The sequence below is a fragment of the Corvus cornix genome, chromosome 17 (genome assembly GCF_000738735.6).
Source record: "Corvus cornix cornix isolate S_Up_H32 chromosome 17, ASM73873v5, whole genome shotgun sequence".
Taxonomy (NCBI): domain Eukaryota; kingdom Metazoa; phylum Chordata; class Aves; order Passeriformes; family Corvidae; genus Corvus; species Corvus cornix.
In genome coordinates, this window is record NC_046346.1 from 10,275,083 (window position 1) to 10,293,855 (window position 18,773).

General features: G+C 59.8%; 3 protein-coding genes across 19 annotated transcripts in view; 1 reads left to right on the forward strand and 2 right to left on the reverse strand.

Annotated features, from left to right (window-relative positions):
- GRIN1 (glutamate ionotropic receptor NMDA type subunit 1) overlaps positions 1-12,490 on the forward strand; it is a 38,249-nt gene extending 25,759 nt beyond the window's left edge. For 2 of the 17 annotated variants that reach the window (XM_039561828.1, XM_039561831.1), the window contains 4 exons: positions 899-1,008; positions 2,025-2,170; positions 3,781-4,032; positions 10,832-12,490. In XM_039561828.1, coding sequence (XP_039417762.1) covers positions 899-1,008; positions 2,025-2,170; positions 3,781-4,032; positions 10,832-10,900 — 577 coding nt within the window. In that variant the 3' untranslated portion in view covers positions 10,901-12,490. The other 15 variants (XM_039561834.1, XM_039561836.1, XM_039561837.1 and 12 more) reach the window with 13 other exon arrangements.
- LRRC26 (leucine rich repeat containing 26) lies at positions 12,475-14,805 on the reverse strand. Its single transcript, XM_019284979.2, has 2 exons — positions 14,052-14,805; positions 12,475-13,669 (listed from the first exon to the last, which is right to left on the reverse strand). Exons 1-2 carry the CDS (start codon positions 14,794-14,796, stop codon positions 13,410-13,412), a joined length of 1,005 nt encoding a protein of 334 aa, XP_019140524.2. The 5' UTR covers positions 14,797-14,805; the 3' UTR covers positions 12,475-13,409.
- A 2,817-nt stretch (positions 14,806-17,622) lies between these two features.
- On the reverse strand, positions 17,623-18,270 carry RNF224 (ring finger protein 224). Its single transcript, XM_039561888.1, is given in 2 exon segments — positions 17,623-17,996; positions 17,998-18,270. Coding segments are annotated over 2 exon segments (507 nt in total). The 3' UTR covers positions 17,623-17,762.
- Between the last annotated feature and the right edge of the window lie 503 nt (positions 18,271-18,773).

The following is an 18,773-nucleotide window of genomic DNA, read 5'->3' on the forward strand; positions in this document are numbered from 1 at the left end:
AGGACCCAGGGGATGTAGGGAGGCATGGACCCCGTCTGTGGGATGGTCTTAACATGGGGATGGGTGGCAGCAGGACAGATGGGATTTGGGACAAGCCTGAAGAGGCCACAGGAGTCCTTGGTGTCCTCCTGGGAGAGGATGGGGAAGTCCAGGGCTACAGGTGGCCCAAGAAGGTGGTGAGGGTGTACCAGGAGCAAGAGGAAGGAGAGTGCAGTGATTCTGGGGCGGGATGTGTGCTCTGTGCCCACCCCATCCCCACGAGGTGTTCAGGCAGAAACGGGCACTGTGAGGACACGGCTCCCGAGCTGGGACACCGAGCTGGGACACCGAGCTGGGACACTGAGCTGCTGGGGTGCCCCAACCCTCACTGTGCATGGCAGGGAGCTGCCAGCAGCAGTGCCCTGACCTCGAGGGTGCTGGGGGTCACCAGAAGGGACTGGGGTCCAGCATTGCCTGAGCTCCAAGCGGCCCTGGCAGGTGGAGGAACTGTGCAGGAGGGAACTGGGAGATGTGGTTCATGTCCACTCCCTGCAGCCTTCTCCAAGAGCTCTCTGAGCACTGCCAGCTCCATCCTTCCTGGGGAACACACCCTCCTCACGGCTTACACGTGGCTCTTTTGGCACTGGGGGGCTGTGGGCGCCTGCTCACAGCGCTGCGTGTGTGTGAGAGCCATGGCAGCCCCTGCAGCCAGCCCACACAACTCTGCAAAGGCCACACGTGCACAGGTGTGCTCACACACGCAGCCAGCACACCCGTGGCTCCTGTGTTTGTGGGCTGCAGAGTCCTAGGACGGAAGGCACGAAGGCACACAGAGTGTGAGGAGGAGGAGGAGTGTGTGCCCCTGCTGCCTGTGGCTGGTCCCCAGTGACTACCTTGTGCTGTCTCCTTGTGCTTCCAGGTCCCACGAGAACGGCTTCATGGAGGATTTGGACAAGACTTGGGTGAGGTATCAAGAGTGTGATTCCCGTAGCAATGCCCCAGCAACACTCACCTTTGAAAATATGGCAGGTTTGTTCTGCAAACCTCTTTCTCCCCCTTCGCTGGGTAGCCCGCTTTTGCTCAAGACATTCTCCTCTCCGGGGCTCTCCTCTCAGGCCAAATCTCTGCTGCTTCTGGGTTTGTGCTATCCTAGTGCTGGGAGGCTGCTGAGGTGGGCTCTGTTCCCACCTTGTTCCAAACAAAGCTTCCCCCACCGTCCCTGGGTGCCCTTCTCCCCGGTGCGGCTGCCCTGGCGTGAGCACTGCTCCCCTTCCTCTGCCCTGGCCAAGCTGTGCCTGTCACGGAGCAATCAGAGCTGTCACCAATGCAGAGAGGGGAGCAGCACCTCGGGGTGCTCCCGAGGTGAACCCTGCTGCAGGAGGGGGCTGGAGGCGAGGGGCAGCCCCCAGTCCTGAGGAGCCCTGGGCGGGGGCAGGACAGGGATAATCGATGCAGAGGGGTTTTCATCTTGCAAAGACTGTAAGAACCCACAGACAGGCTCTCCCTCTGCGCTCAGGTGGTGCTGCCGATCCTACACCCAGACCATGCAGTGATGAGGGATGAGGGGTGTTGGATGGGACCCCGTTCTCACCAGCACTGCTGGCTGAGTTACAGGCGTGGAGAAAGGGGGCGTTTTGCTCCATCTCCTCAGACACCACTCCAAAACCATCAGCCCCGGGGCTGTGGGCATCCGAGGACAGCACAGGGCTCTGTGCATGGCTGTGCTTCCTGACGAGCCACGCTGGAGCACCAGGGCTGGGTTCTGGTGCAGACGACCCCGTGGTCCTGGGGATGGGGTCTGCCCCGGGGCTTGCCGTGCCTGTTCCCAGCATTGCTGCAGCTCAGTGCCCTGTGCCCCCCCAGAGCTGGCACCGACATCCCTCAGGTGCCCAGGCTGTGTTCCCCTCCCGGCCCTCCAGGACTGCGGGGGGATGGCAGGGGGACCCCGGGTTGGCAGATGCTCCCGTTGCTGAGCATGATGCAGAAGAAATGAGGGGTCATGTTGCAATTTCCACTGCCCCCTGTAACTTTCCTGCTTATTTCAGGTGTGTTTATGCTGGTGGCTGGAGGTATTGTTGCCGGGATATTTTTAATATTCATAGAGATAGCTTACAAAAGGCATAAGGACGCGCGGAGGAAGCAGATGCAGCTGGCGTTTGCGGCCGTTAATGTGTGGAGGAAAAACCTGCAGGTAGGACAAACCGTTTTTAGAGCAAATCTCCACCAGGTGCGTTTTCCATTCCTTCACCAAAGCAGTGAATGCAGAGCTGTGGATTAGCATGGGGCCCTCTGTCCCCCACCCCACCCCAGCAGCTCCAGCTGGGCGTTACTGGGTGCCTGTTAAGCTGTAGGGGAGTGTCCCTGCCTCGTCCCTGCCTCGTCCCCGCCTCGTCCCCGGGAGCTGCCGATGCTGTCTGTCCCAGCACAGTTCAAACAGGGCAGAGGCCTGGCTCAAACGCCCCCAGTGGAGCTCGGGATGGGGATTTCGCTCTGCTGGGGACCACGTGCCGGAGCCACACCTTGCCCTGGCTGAGCAGGAGTGCCAGCACGGCTCCTTGGCAGGTTCTGCCCTGCTGCCCGGCTCTGGCCGCGCTCACCAGCAGATGGGAGGGTCAGCCCGCTGCCACTGACGATCCCTGCCCGGTGCTCAGGTGGAGGAACGCTCCAGGGATAGTTTCCATCACCTCCCCTTCCCTGCCTGCTCCCCAACAGCGCGGCAGCCCTTGCCATACCCAGGGCCGACTCCCAAAAGAGGTGGTGCGTGCTCTTGTCCTTTGGAGACAAGGACATTCCCCCACACAGGAGCCAGCAGTGCCGGTCCCTGTCAGTGCCAAGGCTCCCTCGGGCTCCTTCCATGGGGCTGTTGCTCTCCCAAGCTTCTCCCGTTCCTGGAACATCTCTGTGCCGCTCAGGCAGGGAAGCCCAGGAGGGTCAGAGGTGCCTGGCAGTGACACTGAGCCATGGGCACCAGCCTCACACTTCCCTTGCCCTGCTGCTTTTGGGGCTGAGCCCCACAGTGCCCCTGACCCCAGTGTAGGGCAGCTGGAGGCTCTGTCTGAGTTGCCCGGGCTGGTTTTTCCCTTGGGGAAGCACAGCGGCGTTCAGAGAGCAAGAGCTCCTTTAGGTGACTAAAGGACACTGCTGCTCAGAGCAGAGCCAGCGCAGGAAAGAGAGAGAAGGAGGCTCGGGGACCCCGCGAGGAGCCCGGCCGGGGCCCCGGGGAGCAGCGCTGGCTGGGGCTGCGGGGGGACTGCCCGGGTGGAGCAGCGAGGGGAGCACGAGGCCGGGCTGCTGTATCCTGAGCTCGCTGGGTTCAGTTCACCGGAAAGAGTCTCGGAAAAGCCATTTCTCAATTTTTTTTTCCTTTTTTTCCTTTTTTTTTTCCTTTGCTTCCAAAAAGCAGCAGCACCGAGGGGGTTAAGGCTGCTGGGACAGAGCACACTAGTCGCACTGCCATTTTTCACTTGCCAACCTTCTAGAAAATACTGCACTGGGTCCTTGGGCAGAGTCTGTGGGACTGTGAGCAAAGCATGCTGCCCTGTGGGGGTAAACAGCCTCATGGTAAAGAGCCGTTTGACATTGTAAGACTTTTCCACAGGAGGAAACGTCAGAGCACTAGTATCTGGTACATTGCTAGAAGGTAGGCAAGTGGAAAGATTTATTTGTTAAAACAAACAAACAAAAATAATGGTTTTTGGGATCACAGTTTTGCCATGGCTATTTCCTGAGATGCCATGGAAGAAAAAGACATTTCATTCCATTCATCTTGCTTTCCTTTCCGTTTGTGCATGTCCGCAAAAGAGAGAACTGAGAAGGAGGAGCAAATGTATCCCCGAGCATGCTCTACGCACCAGCGGGATACATTTTGGTTACCCCCGTGCGGTAGCAGAGCCAGACCTGGTCACTGCGTCCCCCGTCGGAAAGGTCACACTCATTGGCACGAAAGCAATTGGGGAGGACTCGTTGCCAGCGCCCGGCGCCGAGCGCGGCCGGGCCCCCCGGCCCGCGGCCCCCGCACCATGGCGGCTGGTGCTCCCAGCCTGCGCCAACCAGGTCCGACTCGCTAACTCCAACGCCTACATTTTTCAGTTCTGTTTCTCTTTGAGTTCATCCCGACCCGACGACATCATGGCACTAACGCTTTGCTTCCTCCCTTTCTTTTCCTTTGTATTTTTTTTTTTTTTACTTTTCTTTTTCTTCCAGTTTCCTTTTTGTTTTTTAGCCTGTTTTACTTTGGAAAACAAACCAAACCACCACCAACAACCACGTTCGGCTTTGCACAACTGCATCATTTGAATTTTTGAACACTTTTTTTTTACAGAATATTCATACAATGACTTCTCTTTCAATGCAGTCCTCTCTCTCTCTTGTGGCACTAGGATTCAGCCTCAGAAAAGGCCCTGAGCACTTTTTTTTTTAGTGTAGGTGCAGCATCTCACGTCTCGGTCCAGCCAGGCTAGCGGCGGAAGCGAGGGGCAGGGCGCCAGGCAGAGCATCCCCAGGAAGCGAGGTCAGCTGTGCCGGCCTGGCTGCAGACACCAGGAGAGCAGGGCTACCTCCCAGAGGGGTTCCCAGCGCTCCGGACGCGAGGCCGGCCCCCCGTAGCTGTAGCAGTGTGGTGGCTGTGCCGTAGCCGTGGGTCACGGAGGCCCTTGGAGGACTGGGAGTGGCAGAACACCTCCAGTAGCTTTCTCACCTAAATGAAGGCCATGACACGGGGCAGTATTCAAATAGATTTAGAGTTTCCAACAACACACTAGAGATCTAATTACTTATACATATTCATTTTAGGATAGAAAAAGTGGTAGAGCAGAACCTGACCCTAAAAAGAAAGCCACTTTTAGGTCCATCACCTCCACCCTGGCCTCCAGCTTCAAGAGACGTAGGTCCTCCAAGGATACGGTAAGAGGAAGAAGAACAATTCTGCCCTCTCTCTTTCTCTCTCTTTCTCTCTTCTGCCATCCCATCGACTGCCACACACCCATCCCGAAGCTGCCAGTGTACATGCATAGCTCATGTTCGTCACCAGTCAGTCAGTCAGTCAGTGAGTCAGTCATCCCGTGTACCTGAAAGGATGCTGGGATCCTGGAGGGCAGGCAGGAGGTGGCTTGGAGTCCTGTGATGAGTTGGGAGATGCAACCGAGTTTTTGTTTTGTTTTTTTGTTTTCTTTTTGCCTGGATGATTTCTGATGTTCCTCTCTGTGCTTCGCTCACCTTACCGGTGCTGACCTCTTGAAAATGATGACATTTTTTCTTTATCTTTTTTTCTTTTTTTTCTGTTCCTAAGTGTTCCTGTACCTGTTTGTCATTGTATGCCTAAAAACAATCACCCCGATTTAATTTGGGCACCGTGTCACCTCACCAAGAGCCATGCGTGTCACACTCTCTACATGTGATTTTTGTTTGTGACAATTAGCATTCGGAATAGTCCTCGCACAGGAGTGACAGCTGTCTCTGGTTATCGTCAGCAGTAATGCAGCTCTAGAAAAGAGATGAAAAGGCTCCAAAGAGGAGGTTGTTAAAGACCCAGCCTTGGTTCAAACTTGTGTTTTCCGCTGCTCTCACATAACCAGAGAAAATTTCCAAATTGCTGCCTCTAAAGTCAGCTGTTTCCAAATGTGCAAATGTGTCTGCTCGTGCTGGAGCTTCAGACACCTCAGCGTCAGGTTGGGCTGTTGGTCTGTCGGACTGAGCCGTGTCCCTCTGCATGTCGCCGTCTGTTGTATGACACTCTGCACTGTGGCTACTCTGTTGTCTCGTGTGGCAGCGCCAGCTGCGTTTTGCTGCCCGACCTCCTGGCGCGACGGGCTTGCCAAAATCCCCTCCCCGGGGCGACCGGCGGGTTTGTGCCCGGGGTTGCTCAGAGCAGGTCCCCGCCAGGCTGCCCGAGGCGCGGTTCGGGGACGGGGGGACGGTGGCAGCGGGGGAGATGTGGCCCCCCGTGCGGGGGTGGCCCGTCCCCAGCCGCAGCTTGGCGCCTCGGGACAGCATGTGGTATCGCAGGGGTCTCGGGGCCACGGCTCTGTGTGAGAATGCAGGAGGCTGCCTTTGACACCAGCGCAGGCTCCATACCAAGAAGCTCCTGGAGCACCCCTGGAACGTGGCCCTGGGGACAGCTGAGCCCTCAGCCGGGCTTGACTGCCACCATCTCACACAAAGTGCTCCTCTCACTGTCACCTCGAAGCCTGGAAGTCATGGGGGGGACACCCACACTCTTCCCACCCATCCTCCGTGCCCCATGGGGAAGACGGGCATCCCTGTCATCTCCTGTGCTGCTTCTGTGCTCCCTGGGTGCCACCGTGTCCCAGTGATGCCCCATGTCTGGGGTCCCCTCTCCCCACTGCTGCACCCCCTGAGCAGCTCTGCAGGGAGGTCACAGGTTGTGTCTTTGTGGCCTGAGCCATGACGGGGGCAGAGGAGGCAGAGATGGGGTGGGTGGTGCAGGGGGTGGTGCAAGAGTGAGGAGGAGGAGGAGGGACAAGTGGAATGCACAGAAAAAAGAGGGGAGAAAAATTCGCAGAAAGAGCTGCGTGTCCTTGAGTAGACCCCCATGTTCTGTTGTGTTTGACGCGCTCCACGAGTAGGAAACCAAGGGGTGCTGTCCTGGGAGAGCAGAATCATGATGGAGCCCTGGGCACCTGGGGGAACCAGTGCCACCGGTGGGCAGAGGAGAGGGGGAGAACCCAGGAAAAACGGGGCAGCTGGTGTGTGGCACCCCGGTACCTCCCACATTGCTCCTTCTTCAGGGAAGCATCCTCGTCCTGATCCTGCTCCATGGTGTGGCATCCATCCTACACCAACCAGCCCACAGCCCTCTCTGCCCCATGCCAGGAACACCCCAAAGCCCGGACCTGACTAGGTCCAGGGCCCACCTGCCCCACAGGTCCCATGGATGGGCAATGGAGCTGTTCTCTCCCCTTCCCACACCCGCTGGGGTCCAGCACAACACAGGGCTCCCCATGTTTGGGTCCTGGTCATGCTCTTACCGGTACATTGTTCATGGGCAAGTTGTGGAGGGAGATGACCCCTCTCATGCCAGAAGAGGGTCCCCACTTTGGGGGCAGCTGCATGGTCAGTTATTCCTCGCTGCTCCGGTCACAGCACTCTGCCTGCCATGGGGTGCCATGGCCAGGGTCCCACGACACGTTCCCCAGGGACTGGGCTAGCTGGGTCTAGAACAGGCCAATGGGGTGAACATTCAAGACAACGTGGCCAACTTGAAGGCTAGCAGCTATTGCAGGAGGTCCGTGGTGGAGCGAGCTTTGTGGTGATGTTGGGCAGACCTGCTGGCTGCTCTGCGGGCTGAGCAGCCAGCGGGAGCGGGGTGCTGCCACCAGCTCATGTCACAGCCTGTGCTTGGTGACCTCCACTTCCATGCAGCAGCCCTGGCTCAGAGACCCCAACGCCCTCCTGCTGGAAGGCCCCACGAGTCCATAGCATGCTGGGGCACGTTGCCTGGGGTCCTTGTAAAGACGAGAAAGCAGCGAGGTGCTCTGTTTCATGATGCTCAGCAGAGCCGCGGGCCCACACCAGGTCTTAGATGGGCAAGGCTGGAGAGCCCATGGGGCTGGAAGGCCAGGCTGACCCCAGCCCCACGGGCTCTCCTGGCTAGCGAGCGAAAGACGCAGACCTGGTGGCCTTGCTTCTTTCCTTTCCGTTGTCGGGAGTTTTAAAAATGGATTCTGCTCTGCAGCCCTGCAGAATGGTCCCTCAGGAGTGCCAGAGAGACAGGCTGGCACCATGGAGCCAAGACAGCCCTGGGAAGCTTCCACCCCACTCTGAACGTCCTAGCGCCCACCATCACCCGAGCTGCACAGCCTCTCCGCGGCACATCATCCCCACCGCCCCAGGAGGAGATGCATGTGTTCCCCATAGGCAGCTCCTGCAACTCGAGTAGCACTGGCAGAGCTGACGTGTCCATCCATCGCAGCCACCCACGATACTGCAACCCCACAGACGCCATGTGAGATGCATAAACCACACAGACACCTCCGAGCCGGCACATTGCGTACAGACACGTATCGAGGTGCACAGGTCCCTTAGCCCCCCGCATCGCCAGCCCCCGCAGAGCCACACTGCCAGCCCCAGGCACAGCTGACACACGTCCCACGGCACCGCCCCGCCAGGGCCGGCGCTGGCGGCGCTGGAGCCCCGCGGCCGTGGGGATGGTGCCAGAGCTGGGCGAGAACCGAGGGGCTGCCTGGAAAAGGTCACCTTTTCAGTGAAGGATCAGCTGTCCCAAAGCCAAACGCTTCTTGGCTGAGAAAGAGCCTAGTTTTTGGCCCAAAAGAACCAAAAGTAGGTCAAAGACAACTTTTTTTTTCTTTTTTTTCTTTTTTTTTTTTTTGCCTAAAGGGAAGTTGGTATTTTCTACAGCAAGATCACATTTAGCTGGAATCCTAATTTTTAATTGAAAAAAAACCAACACAACAACAAACCAAAATTCTTCCAGAAAATCTTCCACCAGCCAGGGACTACCATATGAGCCCAGTTAGGTTGAAGTCATTTTTAAAGACATTAAGTCCTTGTCTATATTTTCTTCCTGGTTGTCATTTAAAGTTTTTGGTGCCTTCACTTCACTTCCATACCTTAACATGTTTGAGTCTCTTCTACAGTTAATATTGATTAATTTCTTGGCTTTATAATGTTTGGTTTGGGGATTATTGCACCATCCCTGTAACATAATTTACCCTAAATTACTGATATGTGCTTCTAGCATTAGTCCTACTTTAACATAGTTTTGATATGACCGTTTTCTTGCTTTTTTTCCTTTTCCTTTTTTATTTTAATTTTAATTTTTAGTATTAAAAATTGCATGCATGAACTTTACACAAAAAAAAAAAGTAAATGAGAATGTTACCCTGTGATAACTCTGTGATTGGAGGAGATATGCTTTCAAATCAAAAGCCATGCTCTTGTATTTTAATTTTTCTGGCCAGATTGCCCATTTCGCTTGGTTGTTTTAGCGTTTCCCACCCCAAGAGCTGTGCAGAGAGGCCAGAAGGCCCCAGCCTGCCCTGCTACACCACCACAGGAGCCACACGTGCACCAAGGCACACACACTCACACAGGCACACTCCGCTTCTTCCACCCCCCTCGCATCAGGCAGGATGTTTACCAAAGGACCTTTCTTCTACCCATTCATTTTTGTATCTCCAGTTCCTCCTTCTCCTCCACCAGTGAGTCACCAGCCTCTCCCCTTTCCCAGTCACCTCCTTGCTGCGGGAGTCAAGCCCCATCCCATGAGCACGCACCTCCCGGCAGCTCTGCCACGGAAACATTGCATTTAGCCGGAACCCAAATTTTTCACCAGGAGGGGGTGGCTGCACCCGATTTTGGGAGAGAGGGGTGTTTTTTGGTGGGCTGATGAATAGCCACAAAAAGCTCCCCCCAAGGGCGGCAGAGTGACACCAGGATGGCCTCGGCTGCTCTCTGTGCCGATGGGTGATGGCCGAGCTGTTGCCCCTTAGCAAAGCAAGGCCATGGCCAGGAATTCCCAGAGGCTCCATTGGAATCTTAGCCAGTGCCCTGAGTGGCAGAATGACCCCGTGAGAGGCTCCCTGGGTGTCAGCACATCCCCAGCATGGCACCGGAGAGGCGGGAGCACGCTGGCTCCCGGCCCTGCCCCAGCAGCTCCCACCCAGGGGTCCTGGGGAAGCACGAAGCTGGGCTGGGCAGGGCAGCCCCAAGGACCCCAAGCAAGGCTCGGGGGACCCCAGCCCTGGCCTGGCAGGAGGCAGGGTGCGCAGCACACAGGGTAGCCACAGTGCCAGAGCTGCCGGCAGCGCCGCGGAGGCCACGGCCACCATCGACCAAAGCAGGGCGGGTGAATCCGTCACCGAGGAGCCCCCCCGGAGCCCCTCAAAACATGGGCCCTCCTGGGCAGGGCGGTGCAAGGGCTGGGAAGATGTCACTGGAGAGGGTCTGTGCTGCAGTACGTGAGACCCACAGGGACCCTTTCCTGCCCCAGCACCAGATCAGGACCCCAGAGAGCAGCGCAAGATGCTCCGGACCACCTGCTCCCACAGCAGGGCTGGACAGGGCTTCCAGGTCAGGTTTGGAGTTAGGAGAGGAGCTGGGAAAGGAAGGGAGAATGGAAGGAGGAAGGGAGGAAATAACTGCCCAGCTGTAAATTCCTGCCTGGGGAGGAAGGACTTTTATTTTCTTGCCCACTGATGGGAATTTCTGCTCTCCCCCCCACTTGCTGATGGGACTGCTGCAGGGGAGGGCTCTCCCATGGTCTCTCCCATGCCAATCCCCCTCCATCCGCAAGGAGCTCCGAACCCCAAATCCAGGCCACATCCCCAACACAGGCTGTATTTTCACATTAGCAATCAACGCCACACTTTATCACGAGTCAGCTGCACCACACATCTCACCTGCATGAAAGGACAGTCACGGCAGGGTCATTCAAGCAAGGAGGTGAAATGCCCTGGCCTCAAAGCACAGCTTGATCTGGCACCAGAGAGGTGCCAAAACCCAGCCAGACCCTCCAAACACAGGTTCAGGCGTGGGCTGGGCTGATGAGTCACAGGCTTTGTTTTGTAGCCCTCCCAGAGCAGAGAGGGCCTGGCTCAGCGGGTGACGTGGCAGCCACGCTCCGCAGAAGCTGCACCACGCTCCTGGTGTCCCCTCTGCCCAGCTCCAGGGTGCTTGGAGAGTGTCTGCAACGACCTCTGCACAAGCGTGGATGGCACTGGGAAGGGGACCTCAGCCAGCAGCAGCTTTCGGGGCGTTGCATCACCCCCAAGAGATATCCTGTAGGGACGCATGGGATATGAGTAGCCGCGGGGACAAGTGCCAGAGCTGCCTAACACTTCTTTCTCCTTGTCTGTCTATTTGTGTGTTGCAGCAGTATCACCCCACCGACATCACTGGCCAGCTCAACCTCTCCGACCCCTCAGTCAGCACTGTGGTGTGACCTTCTCCCCGAGGGCCATCAGTCCTTGCCCAACACAGTAGGAAGGCACAGCCAGGACTGCCTTTCAAGGGACACTGATGGGTTCTTCCGGGTGAGATGGGAGGAAAGCATCCTTCATCCATACACAGTGACTCCATTGTAAATCTCCCTCCCTTCCTAGGCCTGCTGCCATGCTCGTGCCCCAGCAAGCACGGCAGGACCAGGACAAGGTTTGGACTTCACTGTACAGAGATTATTGCTTCCAAACAGTGCCACGATAATCAGAATTGCCACTGACTGGCTCCGTGCAAGGGGAAAGGACTGCGGAAGGCACACGGTGCCTGCTCTCCCACGGTAGCAGGGAAGAGCTGGTGCCAGACCACAAACACGTGCTCAACCTCGCAGGCTGCAGCCTTCTGAGCACACACAGCCCCTCGGACGTGTGCTCCGTGTCTCCCACCACCTGGAGGGCTCCAGCGATGTGCCCACGGTCCTGAGCAGCTGGAGCAGCCAGCTCCTGGTGCAGCAGGTTGGGCACACGTCCCTGCTGTGCCGAGTGACCCTCACGTCTGCCGCAGCGGCTGGAAGATGTGTGCTCTGCTCCTTGCAGGGGACGGACCCAATTCCCTTCCCTCCCATCGGCCCGTGGCTGTGACTCAGTCCCTGTCCGTGGTCCGGCTGCAGCAGGAGAGCTCCCGCCCTGCAGCCCTCGCCCCTGTGCTAATCCCGGTGCTCCGGAGCCCTGGAGCGCCACCAGCCAAGATCCCGGCTCCCACCTCTCCTGCACAGAAGACATCCCCAGGACCTGGCCACGGCCAGCATGTAGCACTCACACAGCAGCTCTCCTGGCCAGGAATTCTCCACGGGAAATGGCTCTGGATGGTTGCACTGACCTCTACCCCAGCTCCACACTGCCTCAGCACCAGCAATGCAAGGAGAGATGCTGCTGGCTGGTCACGGCTGGCTGCGGTGCTGCAGCGGCCGCCCAGCCTGTCTGCACTGTGGGGGCACCACGGCCAGCGCTGGCGGCTCCCCTGCCACCCTCACCTGCAGCCCAAGCTTGCCAGCAGCTCCCGCGGCAGCCCCGAAGCCCCAGCTCACGGCGCTGCATCTGCCTGAACCTGGAGACGTGGAAAGCAGATCCCAGTTCGGGAGAAGGGAACCGAACGAGCCAGGCTGACGCCGTCCCTCCCCGCACCTTCCTCCCCTCGAGCCCACACGCCCACCCTGAGCGCCCTCTCTGGGGGCTCCGACAGCGGGGCGGGGACTGGGCACCGGGGCAGCGTCTGGCACAGCCCGGCTGGGGATGAGCAGCACTGCACGGGCACGGGCAGCATCACATCCCGTCTCCTGCCAACATGGAACACCCACCTGCAACGTGGTACCGAGCCCCAGCGGCACGAACTGCCTTCTCCCTGCCCCAGGCTGCCCCCGCGGCAGGGTTCTCACACGGCAGCTGAGGTCTGGGAGCGTCGTCCCACCGACTGCTGTGGCTCCATCAAGTTCATCTAGCTCCAGCTGAGAAATCGGACCCATTCTACTTTATACGTCAATGTTACATTAATACCGAGTTTTTGCAAGAGCTCAGTAAAGTCTAGACTGGATCATGAAGTGGTTTATTCCAGAGCTGTGTGACTCTTTCTGTCTCTGCCTTCTGGCAAAGCTGGCAGGGAGCCCTGTGGTGAATCAGAGCCTCACCCAGCCCTGCTGCAGGGTCTGCAAACAGTGGAGGGACAGGAAGGGATGGAGAAACCAGCAGGGAGAAAGGCCAGGGGCTGTAGGGGAGACTGGGAGGGAAAGGGCATCCCCATTCTGGGACACCCAGGGGACAGCCAGAGTGGGGCACAGGCCTTGCAGCGAGGGGATGGGGACAGTCTGGAACTGTCCCAACACCAGCACCATGGCAGCTGGCCCTGTCCCACCTCCATCCTGGGGAACACAGTCCCCTGCCACTGCTGGGCTCCCCATCCCCTGGGGGCCAGTGTGGGGCCTGGCCAGTGAGGCCAGCCTTTGGGAACAGAGGCACAGGGAGGCTCCTGGGCTACACCAAAAGGTAAATGGTGACTCCTGGGGCAGCCTGAAAGGCACCAAGAGGAATATGGTGAGTCCTGGGATGCACACAGGGGCTCCCAGGCTGCACCTAAAGGCACAGTGAAGCATCTGGGGCATCCTAAATACACCCTGAGGGGCCTGGGCAGCACAGGGGGCAGGACAAGGGGAGAAGGATCACCTGGATGCCCCCAGGAAGGGGATATGCAGATCTGAGGATGGCCTTGGGGGGCCTCCCAAAACACTGAGAGCACCTGTGGTCAGCCCATGCCCTGCAGGGAGCTGATACAGAGGCTGCTCCCCCCTGGCAGAGGCAGCTTGGCACCACCTTGGGGGACTCTGAGAAAATCCAAAGTGATTCCAGGAGCAGAACTTCCTCTCATGGTCCACAGGGGTGTGTTTACAACGGGTGGGTGCAGGCACCTGGAGACGGGCAAGGATGGAGCACAGCCTGCCCAGGGCAGAGCCTGGCTGAGCTGCCTCAGTGCACCCTGCAGATGCGGGGTCTCCTCCAGCAGTGGGATTCCCGGCGCAGGCTGTGGTAGAACACTATGAGGGACCCCATGAAGGTGCAGAAGAAGATGCTGGCGATGAAGGAGAAGGGTCCAATGATGAAGAAGGTGATGTACTGCTGGGAGGACAGCGAGGTCCCCTGGCATTGCCTGAAGGACTCATCCCCAAAGGCCATGATTGGATACTTGTTCAGCTGCTCCGGAACTCTGCACAGGAGCAAACTCTTCTCTGGAAGAGAAAAGCCGTGCTGGAGGGCACACACGGCAGCTGGGAAAGGCAGGTGCCAAGGACAGGGGGGATGGCAGGTCGGTGTGGGACAGATGGCACCAGGGCAGGAGGTCAGGGGCCAGGGTCACCAAGATCACCCGTGTCAGGATACGAAGAAGGAGAACTGTGAGGTTCAGGACTCACCTGAGTGGGATGGGATGGGATGGGATGGGATGGGATGGGATGGGGACAGGTTCTGGGGAACCTCACCCCCAGGGCACGGACCACCCAAGCCCTCATCCAGCTGACAGCCAGGGTGCTGGGTCCTGCCTCAGCCCTGGCAGGGTGACCAGCCAGCGTGGAGCGGGCAGGGGCTTAGGGACACAGCCCTCTGGGCACTCACCTCGCACTTTCTCCCTGTTGTGGCTGAGCCAGCGCCAGAGGGGCAGGATGCCGCAGCTGCACACCCAGGGGTTGTCCTGCAGCAGAAGGGCTCGGAGCTGAGGCAAGGCGCCCAGCACCCCAGGCTCCAGCTCCCCCAGCCTGTTGCTGCCCAGGTTGAGCGTGGCCAGGCTGGTGAGGGGCAGGAAGGTCTCGGGGGTCAGCACCGTGAGGAGGTTGTGGCTGAGGTCCAGCTCCTGCAGCGCCCCGAGCCCCAGCAGCGCCTGGCCGTGGATCAGCTCCAGGCGGTTGTGGGCCAGGCTGAGCAGCCGCAGCCCCGGCAGCGCAGGGAAGGAGCGCGGCCCCAGCACGGTGATGAAGTTGTAGCCGAGCCACAGGGCGCTGGTGTTGGTCGGGAGGCTCCAGGGCACCTCGCGGAGGCCCCGCTCGCTGCAGTCCGCCTCTCCCGGGGCGCAGCGGCAGGCGGCCGGGCAGGCTGGCGAGGGCGGAGGGCACAGGAGCAGCAGCAGGGCCAGCACGGGGCCGGGCACCCTCCGGCAGCCCATGACCGCCCCCTGAGGCACAGAGGGCTCCCTGACCCGCCGTGCTGGGATTGCCCCGCGGACAGGTTCCCTAGAGCCCCGCGCCTCGCCCTGCCCCGTGCTCCCGGCTGAGCCCGGCGGGGCTGGCTGGCGGTGCTGGGCAGCGCTCGGCTCCGTGCGGCCGCTCGCATTCATTCCCCTGGTCACCCGGCTGCAAACCTGCATCGGGCTCTGCTCCCGGACCCGGTTTTCCTCGGGGTGGAGCTGCACTTTTTCCAGCAAATATTTTTGCAATGATGCTTGCCCTGCAAGGTGTGGAACCGTGCCCATGTCCCTCCCTCCACCAGGCACCGCTCCAGCCAGGTAAGCAGCCAGTTCTGCGTGGCCTGGGATTAACTTCTTGTGTGTACTACAGGCTGGAGAGCTGGAAATTGGCAAATTCAGGTCCATCCCTAAGCCTCCATCCCCCCCCCCAGGGGCATCCCCCACAGCAAGGCAGGGGTACAGCCAGGCACAGAGGGATGTGTGGGCCCGGGACCCCCAAAAGTGGCTGGGTTACTGGGACAACACATAAATGGGACAAAATCATATCATTTGCAGGTCTTACCTCATCTTATGTGCTGTCACACTGTGCCCAGGGGTCCTCAGTGGGGAGCTGTGCTGGGAGCCATGGCCTGCCCTGCTGAGCCCAGCCCTTGGCTGAGCCCTGTGTGCCCCTGGCAGGAGACCACCAGCCATGCCAAAGTGAGGAGGGCTGGGACAAGATCTCATGGGCCACCCTCCTCCTTCCCAGAAGGGATACACGTCTGTGTGCACACAGAGGGTGACCCAGGAGCCCCCCCATGAGAAGCATGGCAAAGGTGACCTTGCTGGGCTGCAGCCACCCCGAACTGGTTTGCCCTCACCCCAGCATGGCAGTGCCAGTTCCATGGGGCTCAAAGTCTGCCCCCACCTTGTTTACACCTGCTCCGCTTCAAAGCCACTCAAAGCCCGGCCGCTGAGGGCTGGGGAGGAGTGATGTCACCTCCCAGTGCCACTGCCCCTGGCAGAGCTCAGTGGGGACTGGGGGACCAGGCGACACGGCTGGCAGCACCTCATCCCACTTCCAGCCAGAGTGGGGGCCTGGAGCAGGGACACTGTCCCCTCTCGCATCCATTGGGACCCCAGTGGCCACTGTCCCAGAGGAATCCCTGTCACTCTGCCCCACAGCCAAGGCACTGGATAGGAGCAAGGCAGGGCACAGCTGCACCCCACGCCAAGGCCAGGATGTTCCCAAATCTGGGACAGAAGCAGCAGGCAGAGGGTTTATTAATAGCATCCCGAGGAGCTTTGGTTTGTTTATCTATCCTGCAGCAAACTCAGTTTGCTGCATTAATCCCCATCTGGAAATAATTCAGAGGAATCCTCCAGCCCAGCCCAGCCCCAGGGCAAGGGCACAAACCCACTGCCATGTGGAGCTGCAGCCCCAGCTCATCCCATCCACAGCCACAGGCTGGATGGAGGCCTGCATTTTGAGGGAGCCCTGTCCCAAAGTGCCCTTCCTCCCCAGGAGATGCATTGCCCACTGCAGGGGGACACCCACGGAGGAACAAAGCAAGGGACAAGCCCCCAGAGTTGTTCTGGTGCTGGGGGGAGGCAAGGATGCAGGGGACACGGGGTGTGGGACAGGGTGCCGTGGGTTTGGTCACCCAGCACTGTTGGAAAGCTGGGACCGAGAGGTGCTGGGCTGAGCACAGAGCTGCACAGAGCCAGGCCTGGGGAAGGGATGGGCCCTTCCCACACTCTTCCCACCACCCACCGCTGAGTTTTTGGGGAGAAATAGAGATAGAGGGGAAGGTGCATTAAGACTCAGTGATAGCTTTTATCCATTCCTCGAAGGCTTTAATTTCTTGCATGTTCCCAAGTAATTAAAGGACCAAGGCAGGACTAACATGGAATTTCTGAACCGCACCACACTTCTGTCTGCCCTGGGACCAGGTTAATTCTTCTGGGAACATCTCAGTCGGGACTTTTTTAAGGCAGGTGACACCAAGTGGCAGAATTGTGCATGAGCTCTGTGCAGGGCTGGGTGCTGTCCAGCCCTGGCCCCCAACACAGGGAACATCCGAGCACCAGGACTGCCCAGGAGACACAAGGTCCCTGCCAGCCCTGCCAGGGAGGCACAGGCTGGGGTCCCCGCTGAGCCCTGAGGGGGTTCCTGGTGCTGGGGAATTGCAAGAGCTCATAAACCGCACGGAAAACAGAGGCAGAAAATGGGCCCTGAGGAAAACTGCAAGATCTGCCCAGGCAACAGCAAGCCCTGCCCAAGCGCTGTTCCAGCGGCACCCTGTGCACCCCAGTGCCCCCTGTTTGGCCCCTGTTAACCCAGACCAGCTGCCTGGGCTCTTTTCCTTGCACCCTGGTGTGGGGTCAGGCAGGGGAAGCAGGGAATGGCTGGAGAAACAGCAGCAGGGCTTGTGTGTGCCTGTGAGTGAGGAAAGGGTCAGGCAGGAAAGGCCAAACCTGGCAGGAGCCACAGAGCACGAGGCCAAGCAGGAGCTTCCTGGAGCTCAGCTCTCCTCCCACGCCAGACCAATGTAGCTGGAGGCTTCCTAACAGCTCTGTCATCCTCACTTTCACCGTCCTGCTCTCCCAGTGCCAAAATTTCTCATGCAAGCGGCCAGCAGAGCAAACACTCCCAGCACAGCAGTCCGGCAGGGCAGGCCACTTCTCCCCCCACCCACCCCAGGCCAGCCCCAGGCTTGCCAAGAAACGTGACCAGGATGTGCAGCCCAGCAGGGCCCAGAGTGTCTTTCATAGACGTGGAGCTCTCAAGGTGCTGGACGCTCCCCTCGGCAGCGCCAGGCCCCTGTCCCCTGCCTGGGGGACGCTCAGTGCCACTGTCCTTGCTGCACAGGAGAACAGAGCATGAGCCAGCCCGTGCTCAGGGACCAGGGAACATCCAGACCAGGTTTCTGAGCAGTCAGCAGGGCAGATGGACAGGATGAGCGGGTGGAAGCCTACTCATCCCCTGCTGCTGCACCCCAAATCCCAACAGGATGCACAGCAAGCCCTGCCCAGGCTGACGCCCTTCCTAAGCCGCCAGCACAGCCCCACCAGTGCAGTCCAAACGCGGGTCTGAGGCATGGCATAGGTCTCCAAAAGCAGCCCCAGGCTGTCCCCGGCGCCTCAGCCGCCCTGGCAGCCCCAGCTCAGCTCTCGAAGGCCGCGGTCACCCCGCAGCACAGGCACAGCCGGCAGCAGCCGCGCCGGGGGAACAGCGCCGGGGGCAGCGGCTCTTGGCACAGCCCCGCCGGCTGCTGGGTCACCGCCTGCTCCTTGCACGAGCCCTTGGCGGGCAGCGTGGGCGGGGACCTGCCGGCCACCCGCGGGTGCTCCTTGTCCGCCTTGACGGCCAGGAAGGTGGCCAGGTCGAGGTCGAGCATGGGTGACCCCGCCGCGCGGCGTGGGCGTGTTCTGGCGGCACTGCGGGCAGGGGATCCAGCGCTGCTCGTTGGTGACGGCGTCCAGGCGCTTCAGGCAGGCCTGGCAGAAGGTGTGGCCGCAGTAGAGGCGCCGCGGCAGCCGCACGCCCAGGTCGTAGGAGGAGTAGCAGATGATGCACTCGACGCGCTGGCTGCCCCGGCTCGGGGTGCGCGAGTGCGCCCCGACACACGGCCCCGCATCCTCTGCCCGGGGGCTGCCACCGGCCTGGGACATGCTGGGGAGGGGGCGAGAGGGAGCGTCAGGCCGTGGCCCACAGGGGTGGGATGTCACCTCCGAGCGCACCCGACATGCGGGAGAGAGGGGGAGCAGTCCAAGCGGTGGTTCCCAGGAGCAGCAGGATCCCTGCCCGACATCCCTGTCCTGCCCGACATCCCTGTCTGCCCGCCCCAGGACCAGCCCGGCCTGGAAGAGCAGGATGCTGCCACTGCAGTGGGTTATCCCTGTATCTATGGGAGATGTGTTTTTCCCAGTGGGAGCTCTGGCCAGACCTCAGCAGCCTGCTCAGGGTGTGGCCTGGGACTGGGAGGAACACGGGGTGAGGTGGCTGGGTGGGCCAGGAAAAGCACCTGGGGACCAGGCAGTGGCACAGCCCTGCTCCTACCCAGCCCCAGGCTGGGCTGGCACAGCTGTGGGCAGCAGGGGCTGGGCACAAAGGCTCGTGGGGAGGGGTCTGAGGGGGTCCACCCTCCTCTCAGGTGGGGTCTGGTACCCACCAG